This window comes from Elgaria multicarinata, chromosome 8 (genome assembly GCF_023053635.1).
Source record: "Elgaria multicarinata webbii isolate HBS135686 ecotype San Diego chromosome 8, rElgMul1.1.pri, whole genome shotgun sequence".
Lineage (NCBI taxonomy): Eukaryota > Metazoa > Chordata > Lepidosauria > Squamata > Anguidae > Elgaria > Elgaria multicarinata.
Genome location: NC_086178.1, coordinates 60,645,410 through 60,668,704, shown reverse-complemented (window position 1 = coordinate 60,668,704; position 23,295 = coordinate 60,645,410). Strand labels below are relative to the sequence as shown.

Genomic DNA, 23,295 nt, shown 5'->3' with positions numbered 1-23,295 from the left:
TTTGCTAATAATCTTAAGAGGTTTCTGCAGCTATACCATGGCTCAAGCTCACCTTCACTACTGCCATATGGCAAAGCATCTGGGAAGTATGTAGTTACAAAGAGCTTCCCTGAGTACATTATTCCATTCACTTTGGCTGGTGGCTCAGAGTAATGGCACATCACATTAAGAATTTGAACATTCTGAAATTTTGACCAATGAAAGGGAAAAGACTGACTCAAATGCAAGATTCCAAATGTTGGAGAATGGATTGCAAAGATGAATTTCATTAGAACAAAAGATGATAAAAAGATACTTGCTAGATCAAGCCAAAGTTCCAGCTAGTCCAAATTGTACTTCCCATAGTGTCTAGATGCCTCCAGGCAGCCAACAAGCAATGGCATGAAAACAATCACAGTCTCATGCCACTGCTGCTCTCCACCAACTAGTATCCAGTGGTATACTGCCTCTCAACCTGGAAATCCCATAGGTCTGTATCCAATGTGAAAATATCAACAATGTAAATAACGTTGCACTAGTGTAAATGACCTCTAGTGCAATGCCAATAGCACTTGCTGGCACAGCAGGATTCATATCGTAAAACTTTTATTATTATTATTACACTTATATCCCCCTTTTCTTTCATTGTGGAACTCAACGTGGCTACTCCAGAGTGGTCACCCCTCCAAACACTGGCCAGACCCAGACCTGCTTAGCTTCAGTAAGGTGGCTGCTTCATGTGCCTTCAGACCACATTACCATGGTGGTGGTAAAGTTGCACTGGATACTGCCCATGGAGCTAGTCATCGTGGCTAATAGCCACAGATAGACTTAACCCTCCATGAATTTCTTTAATCTTCCCTTAAAACTAGCTTGTACCTAGCATGTAGCTTTGAATTCTATGAACTATACATTGTGCAAAGAATAATTTCCCTTTGACTCTACATATTTGTACTTCCAGTTCAAGAGGTTTTCAGACCAATAATCTCTTCTTAATTTAATTTCGAGCATTTGAATTAAATATTGATAAAATAATAAAATAAGTGTAAGTTCAGGAGCCTTAATTTGTTCCCACTGGACCTATTTCTGAGCTCCATTCTGAACTACTGGAATGAATAGTTCTATCCTCAGAGACTGCATCAAGAGGAGGTCTTTTATCCTTTTATTCTTCCCCTTTTGTTAGCTCAATATGATTCTAACCAGGTGTTAGAAGATCAGCTCAGTAAAAATTCCACAGAGAGAAATACAAGCGCGATAGTAACCACTTACAGGGGCCATAAAAATGGAGTTGCCTTATTCTGTAGCTCCTACTGGATGGCATGTAAGTCTTTTCATAAAAAATCTTTCTCAGTAGAGGAATCCTGCAAAACTTTTATTAAGGCTTTTATGAAGCCTTATGAAAAATAAATACATAAATAGATTGCTATTATTGGGGGGGGGGTCATAAAGATTCCAAAAGCTAAGTGAATTGTTCATCAGTAAAAGAGAACAGGGTATAATCTCTTAAATGAGCCTCTTTTTTTTTACTCACCATTGAAAATTGGCAGTCATACTTCTAAATTCTTACTGATCTGTTACAAATATCTTATAAGGATGGAGTAATTGTGCCATTCCCTGCTTAAGGGGATCACTGCCCTCAATATAGAAACCAGCAACAAATAAGCATTCCCACAGTCCTATCTGTCTCTACTAGAAGTTGTCTTCTGATTAAGACAAGGAATCAACCTAGTATGTGAAGGATTAAACAATTTTCTCCATGTTATTGAACTGGGGAGGTTGAGTATAGTAACCCAGGGTGGACCACATATGCATGAAACTCAACTAAGGACAAGGGATTAAGGTTTTTCATGGTACTTCATCGTTCTTTCCCTTCTATATTAGATTTGCAAGAAGTGGGATGATTGCACAAGCTAAAGATGAGGAATTTCTGTTGTGTATTTTTTTTTTCTTTTCTGGATTGATTCTCCAAAAGAGAGGATTGAGCACCTGAGCCTGCACATTTATCCTTGGAGGCAAGTAGTTGAGATCTTAATTGCTCTCTAAGGGGAAGGGCACTGGTGCTGAATTTGAATGTAGAAAAGTGGCTCATAACCTAACAGAATCTAGTTCTCTCCACTGGTATTAAAAATAAAGTCTAAAGATGATCTCTGACCAAAACTCTGTAAAAGCTCCTTTGTAACTTTTATGCCCTTAAAAGCTCTTCTGCCTCTGTGTATTGGTTCCACAACATTATGCTTTTAAAAATACCTGTCTGATGACCCCTTGGTACCACCTCTGGTGGCTCACCCTCTGCCCCACCAGCCACAGTGGATACCAGCTACCACTGGTGCCTTCACCATCAGGTACGCTGCCATCTACCTTAATTCACACAGTAGCATGGCCATCTGCAGGAAGAAAGGCTTTGCTCCCGATGGCACGGAAAACTACTTGCACAGAAGTTGCTCATGTAAAAGGATTTTCCCCTGCAGATAACCTTGCTAATATGTGGTCATTTGTAGACACTGAACCAGGCTGCACGGCCAATGCCAGGGACTAGGGGGAAAGCACATACCCATTCCCTCTTATTCATGTGATGCCTGCTTCAGACGAGTAACATGTGAAGGGAGCATCAGTTAGGTAAAACTAATCCCAACTTATCTCAGATTATTTCAGTGCAGATAGCACTGGTCAAGTGTCAATATTAAATGTTTCAGATCATATAGTCAGAAGAGATCAAAACGACACAAATTATGGAATCCCTTACCTACCACCATAGTTAGCAATGTGCTTTACAGTACTTATATCACCAAAACCAGCAGCCTGGTCTATAACCCAACACAAACACAAAGGTGTTTCCCAGGGCCGGATCTACACTAGTCTTATAACGTTGCTAGTGTCCCTTTCTAACGTGGTTCTCAGTATCGGTTCTCTGTAGCTGTAACGTTATTGCAGGGCACATTGTTAAATCCTTTCGTTGCTGGGTTTGCTCCGCCCACTGCCTGCCTCATTCCTAGCGAGCAGTGCAGGGCAAGTCATAAGCACACACAAATCCCTCCCTCCCAAAACATCTTAACACAAGTCCCAGGGAATTGCCTGAATGCACAGGAGCCAGCCACTTTGCTGAAGCTAAGCAGTGTCGGGTCTGGTCAGGGTTTGGATGGAAGAGACCAAATTGAAAAGTTTTAGCAGCAGCCGCATTTAAGCCCCGCTGGTCATGAGTTTTGGACTTTGGACCCTTGTTAATTTTCCTGCAGGGAGCTACAGCTCCTTTGCAAAGAGGGGGAAAATGTTTTATAAAAAATCATAAAAAATCAACCGATGACCCAATTTGATTCAAATTTTAAGGCAGCATGCATGGGAGTACTTCACAATAAAAGCAGATTCTAAGGTGGAAAACTTCTGAGTCCTTTGCATACAATTGTCAGTGATTGCACAGTATAAGGCTGGTGTGATTTATCTGCTGTAGCAGATAAGATAGCAAACGGGGCGAAGGAAGGAGAACAGGAAGTGGGCGGAGCAAACTCAGCAGCTCTGGGTTGCGAGAGGAGAATTACCGATGTAAGGAGGCACATGAATCTGCAGCCACACTGGAACTAAGAAACAGAACCTGTAAGTATGACTCATTTACAACGTTGGAGACCCAGGGTCATGTGACGCTATGTGTCACAGTAACCCATTCAAAGCGTTAGAATAACACCAGTGTAGATTCCCACCAGGATAAGATAATATCTCATGTCAGCTGTTTGGGCATGCTGAGCATGCAGAAGAAATTCACCAGTACACATTGCCCAAGTCTCTAGTTTTGATAGCTATCCATGCTCATCTGTCTCTGTCTCACACATCTTTAACACCAGCTTTACGAAAGGAGAGGGCATATTTTGCAGGTGCCAAACTAAACTCTCATCCATCCACATCCACTCTGTTTTCTTCCAGATAAAAGTTGTGCTCATATTTTCAATGGAACCACATTTTCTTAGGAAAGAAAATTCTGACTTTCTTCCAAACAGACAGATCATTTTGTGAAACTATAGCTTTATCTCCAACTGACATATCATTATCCAATGGACAAACTGTGAGAAGCCATTGCTAACAGCATAATAAGGAATCTAAGCACTCTGCAGTCTTTCAGGTGTGAAGTAGCCAAACCAAGATAAAGCTTAATGGATTGACACATTTAAATAAGCTGTTTGCCTTTACCAAATATGCTGGATGAGGTCCCCCCCCTCCAGTAGTGAGATTGACTTAGTATTTGAGATGAGTAGGAAATCCACATGTTGCTCCCATTTCCTTCTTTTAATACATTTTTCCTGACTCTGATGAGAGTTTTTGGAGGGCAATTTGATCGTCCCAAACCTGTAAGTGGCCGCCACTTGCTTAATATAAAGAAATCTCCATGCTTTATCTCCTCACTAGAGATCCAGATATTGGAAGTGTTGTTGCCATCACCAACCCTTTCAGAGTCAGCATGTCTGAAAGCAGTAATAAATCTACATTAAACTGGACACTAGGGAAGCTCTGAAGGAGGGCAAGTGGCAGCTGGCACAGCAATCCAGCAAAACCAGTATTGAAGAAAACCCCTAGAGCCAGTCCAGAAGCTCTAGATAGGAGGCTTAAAGTCATAGAATCATAGATAGCAGAGTTGGAAGGGGCCTACAAGGCCATTGAGTCCAACCCCCTGCTCAATGCAGAAATACCCTGCATTCCAAATACCCTGGAATAGGGATGAAGGGAGGGGGAGGGAGGGGGAGGGATTGAACTGCAGTTTGAGGCTGGCAAAAATCATTTTGCATTTGCCCCACTTGAATTGGAGCTTAGACTTTGTGGAGCTTTCTCATTTGCAGCTGGGGATCATGGGAACTAGCAAGCCCCTGTGATTCTCAGCTGCAAATAGGTGACTGTGTTAGGTCAACCAATGAAAACTCTCATCTATCTGTAACCCAGCAGACTTAGGGATGTCTGAGGATTTAATTTATGTTCACAAAACATAATATGTCCTGCTCACCATCCTGAATGCCCCAACATATAGATTGAAAACAAAAGTTCAAGGCACCCAGGAGAGAAATTATTACTCTCATTTCACAAGAGTATGTCCACTGAAACCAGATTGTTTAACTATAGTGAATAAGGCAGCCCTGATGGGCCTCATCTTTTCGCAGTGCTGAAAATATCAGTAGCTTGTTTTAGCACTGTATGCATTTAAATCCAACATTCATGGAAATGCTGCATTATATTAGTACCACTATCAAACCTAGAGGGAAAAGAATACACTTGTTATATCAGAATAAGAGCCAACATGCAGGCTGCCTGTCTCCAGAGGGCAACACAGGGACACCCTGGAACAAACCTGACATCCAGTTTTGATGGATGGTCAAAGTGGCACATCTCGACTGACTCCCAAGGCACTTTGATTAACTCTGCAACTTACGTCATTATCTGTGTTTCTATGCCTGGCTCCACTAGGGACCCATCCACAAAGAGCGGTGCTGATGTGAAGCCATATTTATTCCAGGTCTTTCCTTCATCGAAACTCACCCTGAGATTGAAAGAGATGAGATAAATACACATAAAAGGGTTTCACTGGAGCCATTTCCAAGGTAATTAAACACCTTCTTAGGCTGGTGAGTGACAGCAGCTGGATTTATAAACAGGCATCAATCTTCACAGTCTTTCCTTGTTATTAATTAATGCTCTGCTTCGAGGTGCTTTGAAGAAGTAATGCACCATGAACGGTTATCAAAGTCAATGAGGGACGGCCCTGCCTGATAGCTTAGCTCTGATCAGGGGGAACTAGAGGATCCTGCAAAAAGAAATTCAACTTCAATGTGTGTGCCATGAACTATTGTTCTGCTACAAGAATTAGGGATTTTCATTAATCAAGAGGGGCCAGATGCCTTCACAAGATTGCATTACCCTTCCTATTTTGTGCATACTGTGCAAAATTCTTCTCATATCAAGCAAGCATTGCAGTAAAAACATAGTTAAAACAATCAATTATTCAGATAGGCCTTATCACTCTATTGGAGGGAGAAAATATGTAATTTCCCCAAGGCTGGGGAATTGCATCCCCGCCCCTGTGCTGATCACGCCACCACCACCACCACCAATCATGCCTTAGGATTAAGAGGGCTCCTAAGGCCATGATTGGCCTGGAGGGAGGCTACGTGCACTTTCCAGGGCCTCCAAAAAAGTGTGCAATTCCCCTAGACATGCTAATGGCATGCCAGGAGAATTGTGCACTTTCCAGAGGCCCCAGAAAGCGTGCTTTGCTGAGCACTTGGCCAGGCTGGCTCTTGGAACAGGGCCGGTTGAGCAGCACTCACAAATTCACAGGGGGAGTACCCCATGAGTTGTACAGTCCCTAGTCCAAATCTTTTTAAGTTTCTTTCAATCATCCTTGTTTGATTGTCTTCTATAAGACATCAACAAAATGGGGAACCCTTTTCATGGAGAGTCAACTATTTCATCAAAAGTGCTGCCCTTTAACTCAACTCTTGGGCAAAGCCACCAGAATAGTATCACACCATTCAAGCATTATGTTATTCATCTTCTGACTTTGCTTATCATTTGACAATATGAACATCAGTTGTCACTGAATGTTTTATCACATAACCTTCCTTTAGTGGAAGCTCCCATGATTAGGCATGGGCAAACATGTCTATGTCACTTTGGCATAGATGGGTTTTTTACCCACAATTCCTTTCCAATTTTGTATTAAGCAGTTATACTGTTAATATCTCAAAAACACTATTTAAATATTTTAATACACAACATGTATTTTCTCTCCAAATATGCATTTAAATTCATATCTTTAAACTGCTAAGACTGGTATTGTAAGATTTGGAGAAGTGCAAAATCTGATGGATCGCTAAACTCTGTTCTGCAGATCAGTCCAAGAGCTGCAGAACAAGACGTTTTGTATAGGAATTTGCAAAGACCAAATTCCTCAAGGAATCCCTAAATGTAATGGTAACCTCAGCCATAATAGTATGGTGACCCATATTAGATGAGCTAAGAGACATTGACTTGTGGAAATTGACTGACATCAACCTCCTGAATATCTGAAATCACCTACAGATATTCCAGTGTGAAAGGCATAACGTGCAGTGCATTGGCTTCTTTTAGTGGCCCACATCAATGTTACAAATTGAAGGCAACATTTATCACTAAAGTAGAGGAGATGCTGGCACATTATAAGTGCTGAAAAGCTATATTATTATTTGATTGAAAGCCATAATGTCTCACTTTGTATAGAGAGTCACAAGTGTCCATCTGCAAGACTATTTTGATTCACACACAGGGTGTCTGGGTGTCAGCTCCTGAAAGCTGTTTCCCTCTAATTTTCTCCATTAACAGCTTCACAAGTTGGTATAGGTCAGCCCATTAGAGGAAGTGCAACACTCACATATATTTTATGGAAAAGTGCTAATTATATAAGTATCAATGGACATTCCAGTTCTTCATTGTGGTAAAAAGGATTTTGTTTTGTTCACATGATATAAAATAAAAAGAAACAGCATCAATAGACATATGCATGGTGTGTGTTTCTTCTGTTTTTTGTTTACTGCTGCTTAATTGAGACTGCAGTCCCATGCACTTGGAGTAAGCCCATGTAACATAGTGGAGCTTACTTATTATTTCATTTATATTATTATAATTTTAACTTTTTGCAAGCAGACTTGGGAACCTGTTGAAGACTGGGTCAAAGTATGCATAATATTCATAGGAATTCCCAAATCGGTCAATTTTGTTTGTCTCTCAATCTCTCATTTTTTTCAGTCTTAAGTTTAGTTTCAGTTTGTCCCAAATGTTGAGAATTTTTCTATTCTTATGTTCAGTTCATTACAAACTTTAAAGTTTTTTTAAAAAAGTTTGTATAAAAACATGTCTGCATTTTTGTACACATTTTCACAATATATGCATTATTGCATATAATATGCAATAATAATAATATGCATTATTTCACAATATATGCACCATGTACACTGATGGTGCTATATAAATTTTTCTATTCTTATGTTCAGTTCATTACAAACTTTAAAGTTTTTTTAAAAAAGTTTGTATAAAAACATGTCTGCATTTTTGTACACATTTTCACAATATATGCATTATTGCATATAATATGCAATAATAATAATATGCATTATTTCACAATATATGCACCATGTACACTGATGGTGCTATATAAATAATAATAATAATAATAATAATAATAATAATAATAATAATAATAATTTGTGCATGATTTTGCCTTAGATACATGGTTTTAGCAAGCAATTTCCCTAATATAATGCATTTTAAACATTATTTTTACAAATATATGCATCTTTGTGTGCACCCCCCCTAAAATACACATTTTTGTATGCATGTTTTATTGGAGAACACCATCACAAAATGAAGAGAAGTGTGAATTTGGAAGGATGACCATGTTTCAGTTCATGCACTAGTTAAAGTTTGCATTAAAATTCAATCTGAATGATTTTCTCCCTATCCCTAAACATGCATATGATTGTCTTGCATATAGTTGGGCAATTGTGGAGGTGTTGTTATTTTGTATTATGTTTTTATTGCTGTTTTAACATGTATTTGGATTTCAGAGCTGTTAATTGCCTTGCAAATCCTTTGGGTTTAAAAATGTTGGACATAAATATTTTAATAATATAAAAAAGTAATAAAACAGCCATTCACCTAGTCCACTCTCCCCAACGCTGGCCCTCACTGGAAAGTTTCTCTTTCCTACTGGCAGATTCAGGGAGACATTTGTAAGGATGAAGGAATGGCTTTCAAAGAGAATGTTTATGAGACTGCAGAATGAGGCACACATTCTCTAAGCTAGGAGATAATGGTTCTAAATTATCATGGCTAAACAGGTAGATGCCTGCACATATGGATGATGCTTATGTACACAAGGAAGAAGAATTATTCTTCTTCTTCTAGACGGCAGGGTGACAATGAAATCAGGCAGGTGGCACCCAGGGAGAACAGCTTTTTGGTTGTGGCAACGCACTTATGGAATAACCGCAGGAAAGCCTCAGGAAAATTGCCTGGCATTAACTGTAATGTTATTCTGGCACCCAGTGAAAACGTTCTTATTTGCCCAGGCATTCTAGCATGTAGTGTGAGCTAGTTTTAATGATGTTTTTACGTGTTTTCCTGGATTTTACTGCTGTTCTGCATTTGTATGCTTTAAATGGGTTTTTAAATATGTATTATTGTTATATCATTTTTTGTGTACATTGCCCTGCAAGTTTTACTGAAAGGAGGCATAGAAATGCTTTAAATATATAAAAATGAGCAAATGATTAAGTCTGCTAGAAATCGTTGTGCAGGAAGGCTTAACCACCAGTTCAAAATTTGCTGGTCATCTTGCTTTCTGGTAACTTCTTTCACATGTTCAAAATCAGTTCCAGGTGTCCTCATCTTAACATCATCTGGGAAGTGTTTGTGGAAAAAATGCAAGAAAAAAAGTATAAACTCCTGAGGAGTTTCTACATGGTCTATTCATATTGCTCAAGAAAAAGAGTGATGCAAGGGTCAATTCTAGGCCTGCCAATGGAAGGATCTGCCCTCCATTATGGAGCATGTTGCCACATTAAAGAAAACACCCTTACCACAAATGGCGGATGGGCATTGATGTGTGTTTCATAGCTACAAGTGCTCCACCCCAGTCAAGGAACCATACGTTGTATTCTTCCTCAAAGATCTGCAAACATGAAAAGTACAACATGAATTGTACTCCCAAAACTCATGATGAAAGAGCTTGGATCTTTTCAGAAAATCCACTTCTTCCCTAAATCTTCCAGGAATTACCTGTCTCCAAGAATTTCCACCATCTGAAGAAACAAACATGCCAACCTCTGTGTATGACAATTCTGGACCCACATTGCCTGAAATACAAAAACACATAGAGAGAAAGAGATAGACAGACAGAGAGAGAGAGAATAAGCTCAGGTGTAGCTAGAGAGGTATCATTTTCCCCCCTAAGCAGTCAGTCAATCAATGAAAGCAATACTTTTATTGTTTCAACTCAGAGAATGCTGGAAACCAATATGGGACAGGTGAAAGGACTGAGTGAAGAACTGTAGAACATGTGGAATTAAATCCCTAAAACATATGGCTCCGTGGATATATATTGTGCTTTATTTGCAACACCAGAAAATGAAAAAGGAGATGATCTCCTATGAAAAGAGACATGGGAATATTTTATCCATTTACTGATGGTGTTTTGTTTTTATATGTAATTGTTTATGGTTGTGTGTTTACTCATAAATAGTATGCAGACAAACAAGACTCTCAACTAGTTAATGCTGTTTTGAACAGAACTTGGTACTCTAGCCAATTAATTTACATTGACTGCATATGTGCCGTGATCATATAATTGAAATAGTCAGATGCAGGGGAGTTAATTTTCCCCTGCCTCCCCTTTATATTTTTAACACAAACTCAGAAGTTAAGTACAAGCAATGCAAACAGAACCAATGAAATCACTTCCAACTAAATTGTAACAAAGTTTGAGTTCCTATCAAGACACATCCCATTTTGCACTGAGTTTTTTCAATGTATACTTGCTCAACACAACTGATCCCTAAAACTCACATGACACCCAAGCACAAAGATCTCCTACGCCTGTCTGCATAAAATATGCTGGGAATTTACTGAGGTCACAGACCTCACAGAAATGTTGACATTCAGATCCTATTTTCCCCCTTCAGCTATTGCTAAGGATGGATGAATAAAAGTTTTGATTTCTCCCCATTCATTTTTTTAAAATATCAACTTCTTTCCATACTGTTTAAGAACAAATTTTTGGATTGTGATAAGTTATTAATAAAAGTAAACTTTACAAATTTCTCACCTCATCTGCACTGGCCAAATTCAATAAATACAGCTATTCCCAACAAGGGAAGGACCATCTCGTGTACCTGCCTGCTATGTAGCTGTTAATGACAAGGCGTCTGTCAGAAAAAGAAGAAGTGGCAACCCTAATTCAACAGCACAAACATGAACCAGTACCTAAGGATTCAACCCCAGACTAAGAGCTAAGCACTCAAAGGAAGTGGACAAATCTGTCAATTACACTCTTTCTCATTTTTGCAACTTTTGAATCTCAAATTCTTTCTGTCTCATCTATGATGAAATTCACACATATTGGTAAGTTCTTATTAAAAACCTTACCAAACAACATTCTCACCTAGAATGATAGCTTCGGCTATTGGGCGGTATAGAAATGCAATAAATAAATAAATAAATAAATAAATAACTATTGCTTCCCATGCCCCAATTTTGTGCTAAAATTCCACCAATACACATAACTCTGCTGGACATTCCTAGAACACACATGGGGTTGCAATCGACTAAGCAGTGCTGCTCCCATCCAGGTCAGGTTGAAACGTAGGCTCCATTAAAGCAAAACTGAACAGATTACATCCATGAAGACTAAATGAACCACTGCCTGATCTCAGAACTAGGACAATAGAGGTTCTAGACCTCTCCAGGATCCTCCTTATAAAGTGATTTTGTTGAATCTGACATTAGAATTCTATGTCACGGTCATTTTAAATGCCCAATTTTGAAAATGCATCAATATTTTCACATCTGGGGACAAATATAATTGGAGCACCAATTCTTACAACTGTGAGATCTGCTGCAACTTGACAGGACACAGCATGGTGTGAATCTTCTCATGGCATCAGTTATCACCACAGCTCTTCAGGGTACAAATTTAAAGGTTGAAAAGCCAATTTGGTCTTGTTGGACATCTGTCTGTTCTTCTTCATGGAGGCTTTTTGGATGAGTTTACCATCAAAAAAAGTGGAATGCACACATTTGTCCAGACCTGGACTTCAGTAGTAAACTTATTCCAACCTCCAAAAGACCTTCATATGCAAATTAATTTTAAAGCTCTATAGCAAGCAGTGACTTAGAAGTGAAATAATCAATGCCATATCTATAGTTTCTTAAGCTACATACCCTACAGGGGAGTCAAGTTTCAAAATGGTTGTTTATTTCATCCTATAAAAAGGAAGGAAAGTAAAACTAGTTTGCTCAGTTGTGTTTTGTTTTACTTTAAAAATAACAGGAAAGGAAGAGTCGATCCTACACTTCTGTAACTTCAATAGGAGAACAATAAATATGCACTAATGAAAATGTTAATTGAGCTCCTGACATTTAATGTTTGAAAATGAAGAATTAAAGCCCAGATGCAGCTTGACACATTCCCTACCAGTGAGTAGAGTAAGCAGCTTGCCAACTTGTAATGCCACTTATGTTGCTGAAAATAAAACCTGAGGCTTAAATGGGTTGTGATTAATACAAAGTGTCACATGAAAGGTTGTCTTGGAATTCTTAGTGATACAGGAGTGGCTGAGGTTGCATCAGCGATGGGCAACCTTAGTGATGAGGGGTGTGTTACAGGCTCTTCCTTGAGCACAATGAAGATAATGTAATGAGGCTTTTTCACAAAGACTAAAGGGCTTTGGGATCCAGACACATGTTCTACATGTACCCAGCAACTATGGCCTGCATCCCAAGCCATGCCACTGGCCCCATTCAGCCAGAAAGCCAGGCTGTGTTCAGAATACACCTTAAATCATGGCTTTATATAAGACTTTTTGCCTTAGTCATCATGGTTAAAGCTGTGGTTTATGGTGTCTTCTGAACACAGCCCAGCTTTCCAGCTTAACCACCTTGGTTAAAGCTGTAGTTTAAAGTGTCTAATGAATGAGGCAAGCACGAACCAAAATTATGACAAGAGAAGGTCAGAGACTGTCATTCCATCTGGCTCCATCTTTCATTGCCCCAGCTTCACAGCTCCAGCCTCTTATGTCCAGAGAATCTTGTGGGGATGTTAGGGACCCTACTCTTAGGATGCTTCCACCCTCTAGGCTCATTGATACACAGGGGCTGGCACACAAAAAATCATCCACAGTTAGCAACACCCACACAATGGCCCTGAATCATAAGCTATGCATTACAACTGGATACCGTCTCAGACAATATCAACATGTAGAAGATGGATAAACCAATCTTCTACAATGATCTTGGAGAAATAAAGTAAGAAATATGTGTACAATGGTCTCTTGATAATATGGGACAAGAGAAAGTACCATTCATACAGTATGCTCCTGTTTACATAAGGTAACACTATTTACACATAACACACATAATGGCAACCAATTTAGTTCCTTTTTTTATTACTGACCACACTGGCATAGGTTTCCCTTTTACCTCCTTCACATCCTCTCTCCAGTTCCATTCTTTGATCCACATTTTTTGAGAGGTCATTATAGTTCAGTTAGCAGTTTGTTCATTGTGGAGCCTGTCACTCTTTAAAAACTGGTATTACCTCCTTGCAACATACTATTATGTAAAGAGAAAATTACAGATTTATTAATAAGAAAATTGGTTCCTAGTGGATAGGAGCTCTTTTAGGTTTCTTCATACCAAATTGCATTACTGCTCTAGGGACTTTTGAATAAAGGAACACTAGCCCCCTTTCCCTGAGGCTGTCAACTTAAAAGGGTAATATATCTTATTTCTAACTCCCAGAAATGGAATGGGTTGCATGTTTCCTGAGTCATGTGTGTGGGAATGTATTTCAAGCCCCCTTCCCAATTTGAGTCACTTCTAGTTTCTTGGTGTATATCAGCCAACACATGACTTCAGTTGAGAGCTCTGAAGAGCAGACACCTCTCTCTTCTCTCTGTGCCACTGGGATTGCTTGTATAAAAGGGAGGGGAACTACGGACTGTTCCAGCTAGCACATTCACACCACAGCCCATGATCATTCTGGACGGGGAAGACAGTACACATCAGAAGGCCAATCTGAAATAAAGATTCCTGATCCACTGCCTTTTCCCAGTCTGAGCATCCTGTTTCTTTGGAATACCATCAGGATCTGTCTGCTTGCTTACCTGTTGCCTGTCTGATTCCGTTGCCTGACTATCTAGCCCAAGGTCTAGATAGTTCAAGCTCAGTCTACCCTTAGGTCTGAGCATCTGACAGTACAGAATGTCCATTTTGTTGTGTTGTGGGTCACCTTGCAACTGGTTAGCATCTGGGGGAAATGTCACAACAGACTACTGTGACCAGGAACATGCCACTTTGCGGGCATTTTCTTGAAATTGCAGAACACTTTCTGCAAGTTATTCACAGTGACAACCATTCAACAAATGTTTTGTTACCTTGGACAGCTCCCACCGAGCTAAGCATTGTGGGAGCTCTGCATAAGGCTGGATGACTATGGCCACCCTGATGAGGAAGCCTACTGTGAGCTGGCAGCTGCAGACATAAAGGGGCTGTGATGGCTGTCAGATTAATTACCAGGGGCTGGGCACTGCTGGCATTTAACATTATAACAGGCTGTCATTAGAATCCTGCGATCTGCTAAAGACAGGCTTCACCGTCAAGCAGAGAACATCAATGCGGCAGTGGTGAAGTGTTCTCAAGTTCTTTTCTCTTTTCTCGATGGGAAAAACAGTCCATGAATTATGAGTAACAGCTCTTAAGCTGCTGTCGGATATATCCCTACAACTAATTCATTGGCAGCATCTCCATGAAGGTCTAAAGCCCAAGTAGCCCAAGAGTATTATACCCACATATAAAGTTGCTGCCAGTCGCTCCAGGGCAGCTTGCTACGCAAGAAAAAAAAATTCCCAACAGCAAACAGCTACAGTGGAAAGCTTGAATGAACCATTGCTAAAGGAAAAGGACACATTATTCCGCAGCAGCCAACTTTAGATTCGGCAGAGCATAAAATGGGGGTACTTCAGAGGAACAGTTGTGATAATGTTTTATTTCCACATTCTGTAACTTCACGGGCATAAAGGAAGCAGAATTGATTGCCAGTCCCAACAGTAGCAAAATGGAAGTGGCATTTCTAAAATACCCCTATTTCAATACACATCATATTTCCATATACACACAAACTTTACTAGGGCTTTCTCAGTCATTTATGATTTATCTTAGTAACACTACCCATTTCTCTTCCAGGATTTTGGCTCCATGTTTTAATCGGAGGCTGACATTCAGTGAGTTGTTGAAGACAGCCAGGCAAAGAGGCCAAACTGGCAGCAAATAAGTGTGTGGGATTTGTTCTAAGGGTTACTGGGAAGCACAGCAGCACGGATCAGTGCTATTTCACAGGCAATTGCCTCCGACACCAGAAACAGCATGGCATGCAAAGCCTTCACACAGAACAAAAATGGATGGAGAGACGATAAGGAAGAAAGATAGAGAAAGGATGGGAAACAATGGAAGCTGCTAAGCCTTTCAAGCCGTAAGAGGCAGCTGTGTTGGCCCAGTCACTGATGTAATAATAATGTAACAAGGGAGATGCATCCTTCAAAATTCAGAAATGAGAGATTTGAGAAGCTTAATTCCTTTCCTCCATTTGGGGGGGGGGGGGGTTAGCATAGGTTCCTACTAAAAACTTCAACCCAACAGAGGTTTCCTCAGCCTTGAATGACTGCCGGGTGATGATGTGATTAGGCATAAAGCAAAGTACTTCATTTTACCAGGTGGTGGAGCTACATCGTTCTGTCCAACCTCAGCTTTATGTTACACAACTAAATAGAGAGAATTGAAGGGAGACAAGATATCAGTCTTCAAATACTTGAAAGGTTGTCACACTGAGGAGGGCCAGGATCTCTTCTCGATCTTCCCAGAGTGCAGGACTCGGAATAATGGGCTGAAGTTACAGGAAGCCAGATTCCGGCTGGACAGCAGGAAAAACTTCCTGACTGTTAGAGCAGTATGACAATGGAACCAGTTACCTAGGGAGGTCGTGGGCTTTCCCACACTAGAGGCATTCAAGAGACAGCTGGACAACCATCTGTCAGGGATGCTTTAAGGTGGATTTCTGCATTGAGCAGGGGGTTGGACTTGATGGCCTTATAGGCCCCTTCCAACTCTACTATTCTATGATTCTTTGATTTTGTACAACCCTGTGTGCCTCCTATATTATGCTAACCAATTATAATGGGATTGCAATCGGCCAGCAGGCTTGAACCAATTGCTTTGCACCTGCTCTGCACCACACTATGCTTAAATCATATTGTATATGTGGTTATATAGAGAGAGAAATTTCACAATATGCATTATGGACATGTTAATGTAAACCACAAATGAAACTGAACAGTGATACAGTGGCCCTGTTCAGATCACACCATTAACCATGCTGGTTAAGGGTTTTTCGTAAAGCAGCAGGGTTAACGGTGTTGTCTGACATGCGTTTTCCTTAACCAGGTGCCTCCGCTAACCACATTGTGGTCAGCTTCACTAACCCTGCTCTGTAGCAGAGTTAGAAGCACTAACTTTGGCTTAAGGTGTTGTTAAGGAGCCGAAATCATAGAGCTAGCAGTATAGAGTGGCCTAAATAATTTAAATTGCACAACTGCTGGTTCACTTAGCACGAGGTCTGATGGGATAGTGTGGTTAGTGTGTGGTTAAGGAAACCGGGAACCATACAGGGTTAATAGTGTCATGTGTGAGCGTATGGCTTGTGGTGAGTGGTTAAGGTAACCACAGAGCCCTCAGTGTCATCTGAACAGGCCCAAAGCTATCAGTGACTACATTTTGGCCTTTAATTCAGACACAGTTGTTGTTGTTTATTCGTTCAGTCGCTTCCGACTCTTCGTGACTTCATGGACCAGCCCACGCCAGAGCTTTCTGTCGGCCGTTGCCACCCCTAGCTCCCCCAAGGTCAAGTCTGTCACCTCCAGAATATCATCCATCCATCTTGCCCTTGGTCGGCCCCTCTTCCTTTTGCTTTCCACTTTCCCTAGCATCAGCCTCTTCTCCAGGGTATCCTGTCTTCTCATTATGTGGCCAAAGTACTTCAGTTTTGCCTTTAATACCATTCCCTCAAGTGAGCAGTCTGGCTTTATTTCCTGGAGTATGGACTGGTTTGATCTTCTTGCAGTCCAAGGCACTCTCAGAATTTTCCTCCAACACCACAGTTCAAAAGCGTCTATCTTCCTTCGCTCAGCTTTCCTTATGGTCCAGCTCTCGCAGCCATAGGTTACTACGGGGAATACCATTGCTTTAACTATGCGGACCTTTGTGGTCAGTGTGGTGTCTCTGCTCTTAACTATTTTATCAAGATTTGTCATTGCTCTCCTTCCAAGAAGTAAACGTCTTCTGATTTCCTGGCTGCAGTCAGCGTCTGCAGTAACCTTTGCGCCCAGAAATACAAAGTCTGTCACTGCCTCCACATTTTCTCCCTCTATTTGCCAGTTATCAATCAAGCTGGTTGCCATAATCTTGGTTTTTTGGAGGTTTAACTGCAACCCAGCTTTTGCACTTTCTTCTTTCACCTTTGTCATAAGGCTCCTCAGCTCATCCTCGCTTTCAGCCATCAAAGTGGTGTCATCTGCATATCTGAGATTGTTAATGTTTCTTCCTGCGATTTTAACTCCAGCCTTGGATTCGTCAAGCCCAGCACGTCGCATGATGTGTTCTGCATACAAATTGAATAGGTAAGGTGAGAGTATACAACCCTGCCGTACTCCTTTCCCAATCTTAAACCAGTCCGTTGTTCCGTGGTCTGTTCTTACCGTTGCTACTTGTTCGTTATACAGATTCCTCAGGAGGCGGACAAGATGACTTGGTATCCCCGCACCACCAAGAACTTGCCACAGTTTGTTATGATCCACACAGTCAAAGGCTTTAGAATAGTCAATAAAACAGAAATAGATGTTTTTCTGGAACTCCCTGGCTTTCTCCAATATCCAGCGGATATTGGCAATTTGATCTCTAGTTCCTCTGCCTTTTCTAAACCCAGCTTGTACATCTGGCAATTCTCGCTCCATGAATTGCTGGAGTCTACCTTGCAGGATCTTGAGCATTACCTTGCTGGCATGTGAAATAAGTGCCACTGTCCGATAGTTTGAACATTCTTTAGTGTTTCCCTTTTTTGGTATGGGGATATAAGTTGATTTTTTCCAGTCTGATGGCCATTCTTGTGTTTTCCAAATTTGCTGGCATATGGCATGCATCACCTTGACAGCATCATCTTGCAATATTTTAAACAGTTCAGCTGGGATACCGTCGTCTCCTGCTGCCTTGTTATTAGCAATGCTTCTTAAGGCCCATTCAACCTCACTCTTCAGGATGTCTGGCTCTAACTCACTGACCACACCGTCTGAGCTATCCCCGATATTATTATCCTTCCTATACAGATCTTCCGTATATTCTTGCCACCTTTTCTTGATCTCTTCTGTTTCTGTTAGGTCCTTGCCATCTTTGTTTTTGATCATACTCATTTTTGCCTGGAATTTACCTCCGATGTTTCTGATTTTCTGGAAGAGGTCTCTTGTCCATCCTATTCTATTGTCTTCTTCCACTTCCACACATTGCTTGTTTAAAAATAATTCCTTATCTCTTCTGGCTAACCTCTGGAATTTTGCATTTAATTGGGCATATCTCCCCCTATCACTGTTGCCTTTTGCTTTCCTTCTTTCTTGGGCTACTGCCAGCGTCTCAGCAGACAGCCATCTTGCCTTCTTGGTTTTCTTTTTCTTTGGGACATTTTTTGTTGCCACCTCTTGGACAATGTTGCGAACTTCTGTCCGTAGTTCTTCCGGGACCCTATCTACTAAATCTAGCCCCTTAAATCTATTCTTCACTTCCACTGCATATTCATTAGGAATATTAGTAAGCTCATATCTAACTGATCTGTGGGTCTTCCCTATTCTCTTTAGTTTGATTCTAAATTGTGCAATAAGAAGTTCATGATCTGAACTACAGTCAGCTCCAGGTCTTGTTTTTACCGTCTGTATAGATGTCCGCCACCTTTGGCTGCAAAGGATGTAGTCAATCTGATTTCGGTGTCAGCCATCTGGTGAAGTCCATGTATAAAGCCGTCTTTTAGGTTGTTGGAAGAGTGTGTTTGTTATGCACAATGAGTTGTCCTGGCAAAATTCTATAAGCCTATGTCCCGCTTCATTTTGTTCTCCTTAACCAATTAACCATTTAACCATTTAACCATTTAACCAATTGGATACCACCCTTGATCTACCAGATTCCAGGGTAGTGTTTGCTTGGACTTCCAAAAGGCAACAGGTGAACTAGTCAAAGCTGGTAAAAGGCATATTGTGTTACTGAGGCCACACTCCTAAGCTACAACCCTATCCAGAACCATTTGAACACTAATTCCCCTGTTCCAAGAACCATCTATCCACAGTACCTCCAGCTTGCTAGGAAACAGTTTCAGTTTAAATTTGAGTTCTTCATCGAAACCCTTATTCAAGCTGGCACCAGTTCAGCAGCTGCACCACCTCACCTGACTCAGATGACAAAAGAAATAGAGCAGAGAGTCATTAGGTGACAGAAGAAATGAGCATCCAGGGTTTTCCCCAACAAGCTCAGGTAGGGAGACTGATGGCCAGCAAGTTGGCTGGTATGCCAGCAGAATCCCTAGCCTGTCTCTCTGCTTCCAAAAAGAGATACAAACACTGAAAACCATAATTCAACTGAGCAAGTTCCCTTGAAAGATTTGTTTCACTAATGCATACTAGGTCGGTCCCCTGACCCATGATTCAATTGTGTATGTTGGATTCCTTATTATGAATGGACCTAGCAAACTTTTGTATTGTGGTTTTATATTGTGGTTTTAAGCTTCCATATTATATTTTATGCTGTAGTTATGGTTTTAATTGTTGTGAACCGCTCAGAGAACCTCAGCTATTGGGCAGTATAGAAATGGAATAAATAAATAAATCACACAGGTAATAAAGTGCAGAGTGCTAATTCCACATACTTTTATTCTGCTGTTCACCACTCTGAAAACTTTGGATGTGAAGTGGTATATAAATATTGCAATTAAAGAAATACAGTCCCATTGATTCTTCCATCAAATAGCAACTCCTTCATTCTATTTACATCAATATAGAGTAACATCCTCATCCGTGGGCTACTCCTAAAGTGGGGAGCCCCAGTGAGGTGGCTCCCCCTTTGGAGTTATCCCCACAGGGGCTGACCCATTGGCAGTGGCTCCACACCCATCCATGACAGACACAGAGATAAACTCCCAACCCCAGAGGTCAGCAAGGAGGCTATCGTCCCTGCACAGGTTGATATAGGCCAGCTGGATACTGGGTGATGTAACCCTGGGCAACAGGAGCTCTTCTCACAGGGTTAATCTTCTTCACACTGCACAGTCTCTCCGAGATGACCACCCCAAAAATGACAATGATTACTTGCTTGAATAAGCCATTTGTCAGAAGCATCATGAGGTCCTCTGCTTACATTTTTAGAATGCAGGGTACTAGTTCTTATGATTCAGGATGAAGTCTAGAAAATATTGTTGCTCAAAAGAATCTATCTCTGACCTCAAGGTAGTGTATTCCTCAGCAAACTCCATCTTTGTAACCTCTAGTTAATTTGTATGTGAAAAACAAGGAAATACATGGAGTGTGATTCAGTGATGAGCACACACCAGATCCATGCAGGAATTTAGGGTTCATCAGTCTTTTTCTCTCTAGGAGATCTGCAGGCCACACTATCAGGTAGAAGGTTCATTTCTCATAGAAAACATTTTCACAGATTTGAGTGAATCTTCCAGGGTGAAATGGTTTCTGACAGTTAGTATAGGGGTATGTCTATGAGATGCCTTAGAATGGGTGGGAAAAGGCATAAGGGGTATGAGTAACAATGCTTAGGATGTGGGTGGAAAGGGGAATTGGAAGAGTAATGGGCTTGAAAATTGCTGCAGTGATTCATCTTTAGCTTTATAGATGATTACTTTGCTTGAACTCTCACCTTAACAGCATGGATGCATTTGAAATGAGAAAGAACGACTGAGTAGAGCCAAATTATTTACCTGTAGCAACCAGAAGACCAGGAACTGTCTCTTTGCTTGAGATGCTGCCTGATGTATAGGGGTTTTCAGAGACTTGCAAGTGCAAGTGCAAGGAACAGAAAGGCTAAAAGGATTGAGATATAATGGAAATACAGTTTGGTAAATAAATATCAAATTTACAGAATAATCTACCCTCTTAGTGTCATGGTTCACATGTTCTTCTATTTCTAGAGAGCATGCAATGTAACCTGTGTCACCACCATCACCACAACACTCTTCCCTTAGAGCAATTGATATTACCCTCTTGCAGTACATTTGGACATTAAGGTCATGCAGAGAGGCAATTTGGCTGTGAAATTCCCCTTCTCTGGAAACTTGCTAAACTCTCGATTTGAGCATCTTTCAGAAGCACTGCAAGGGATGACAGCAGGAGTTAAGTGGCTAGGACTCTTAAGATTCCACATGGCATGGTTTAATCTGTTTTAGTCTGATTCAAGTGCTTATTGTTGCTGTTATTTATATGTATGCTGTTACATTTAACTATCATGATAGCTGCTCTGCACCTTCTGAAATGAGGAGGATAAATATATGTAAATAAATAATTTGATCCCAAGCTATTTCTTTGTAGAACATTTCAAAGTTTGGGGAAATTCTGTAGTGTGCATTTAAATTTTTCATAATGATCCCTTCTGGCTTGAAGAGTCTGTGAACCAGATGTTGATAAGTTATTCACTTAATTATCAGCCAAAATAGAGAAAGAAGAAATAATTGATGTAAATTGAGGGACTAACTACGCAGGGCCTGGTCCTATAGAGGCACCCCATGGATTTCAATGAGTTCCATTACTATATGAGTTTAACAGCATGGAAATCCTGATGTGTCTAGTAATTGCAGCTTGGAAATTTTCCATTACTGACCAGCAGACAGTGTACGGGGTCCCCTCTCAAATCTGAATCTGGAGCCTGCAGCAAACGCCAGTCTCTCCCTTTGTTGTAGGTGATGAAAGTCTTAATTTGGTCCTCCACTTTCTTGTTAGCCAGGAATATCCCTTTGATCCCTGCTACCTAGGAAAAATGACGAGAGATGAAAAACCCACATCGGGTGACTAAGCAAGAACAAGGCACAGTCAGTAGTGATCACGCAGTCATTTAAGCATGCTGAAGACTGGCAGCTACTAATAAAAAGACCAAGATATTATCTAAAGCAGAGCCATTCAAACCCTGGGAGCAAAGGTATTTCTCTTCCTTTTCTTTCAACCTGACATTAAGTGGCTTTTGGCCGTGCCATGTTGTGAAGTCGAAGAACACCAGAAGGACTCGAAATGCCAGGAAACCAAACGAGCCCATTGCAACCATAGTTATGAATCGGTATAGTCCAATAGTTTAAGGCCATAGGTCTCTCGGTCTCCACCCGTTGGTCATACAATGCAATCACCAGATAGTCCCATCACAAATGCCTGTACATCAACATGAAAACTATCAGAACCTTTGGAAGATCACATATGTAAGTTGCACCTAACAGGGCTGGAGTGGAAGCTATCTCTTGCTGGCCCTACAGGAAAATGAATTTCACAAATGAAGACACAGTGGCTAGAATCATAGAATAGTAGAGTTGGAAGGGGCCTACAAGGCCATTGAGTCCAACCCCCTGCTCATTGCAGGAAGAGTAGGGAGCCTATAGCACCTGGTATTCCCAGGCAGTCTCCCATCCAAGTACTAACCAGGCTTGACACTGCTTAACTTCCGAGATCAGACAGGATTGGTGCTATGGATCTACTGTAGGAAGCTCACAGTATGGCATGAGGGCAACTCGCCTGGTGTTTGCCTTGTTCTCAGGTGTCCATTACTTTTCTTTTTCCTAAAGCTTTTAAAACTTGATGTTGTGCAGACTTTATACTGTTAGTTTTACCCTACCCTGTACCTGTTTGCATTCTCTTCCCCTCCTTATTGTTTTACTAGGATTTTATTAGATTGTAAGCCTATGCGGCAGAGTCTTGCTATTTACTGTTTTACTATGTACAGCACCATGTACATTGATGGTGCTATATAAATAAATAAATAATAATAATAATAATAATAATAATAATAATAATAATAATAATAATTGCATGTTGCAGAGCCTAAGTAGCAGAAGAACTCAAAACACTGGCAGGGTAAACAAGCCTTTTTACAATAAGCTCCCACAACCTTGCATATAGCCCCTCTGCTCAGAAGAAAAGTAATATGCTTCAAAAATGCACTCTTACTCATTCTTATTGTTTGGATTGAATTGAACTGAAGAATGAGCTCATAGAAGCACTAGAAATGGGAAGAAACTTAAGAATCTATTGTGGACTAACATTTGCACCTCCACTTTTCAGGGGAGATTTAGAGGAGCAGGAATGAGTAGATATGGCCAGGAGAAGCCCTAATTTTAAGTATGGGGTGGGTGGGCTGGAGGTGGAGACAGTATTTTGCAGGACGGAGCTAGAAAAGTGAGAATTAGCAGGAGCATAAAGAATTGGTACTTTCTCCAAACGCTTGAGATGGAGAATAATATAA

At 40.7% G+C, this 23,295-nt stretch overlaps 1 protein-coding gene across 1 annotated transcript in view; it reads right to left on the bottom strand.

Moving 5' to 3' along the window:
* The window catches only part of SORCS3 (sortilin related VPS10 domain containing receptor 3), a 526,629-nt gene that overhangs the window by 91,013 nt on the left and 412,321 nt on the right, over nucleotides 1-23,295 (bottom strand). Inside the window, exons 10-14 of the mRNA XM_063133247.1 lie at nucleotides 21,673-21,819; nucleotides 20,777-20,879; nucleotides 9,766-9,842; nucleotides 9,567-9,658; nucleotides 5,384-5,491 (exon numbers count right to left, since the gene is read on the bottom strand). Coding sequence (XP_062989317.1) covers nucleotides 5,384-5,491; nucleotides 9,567-9,658; nucleotides 9,766-9,842; nucleotides 20,777-20,879; nucleotides 21,673-21,819 — 527 coding nt within the window. The remainder of the gene's footprint in view (nucleotides 1-5,383; nucleotides 5,492-9,566; nucleotides 9,659-9,765; nucleotides 9,843-20,776; nucleotides 20,880-21,672; nucleotides 21,820-23,295) is intronic.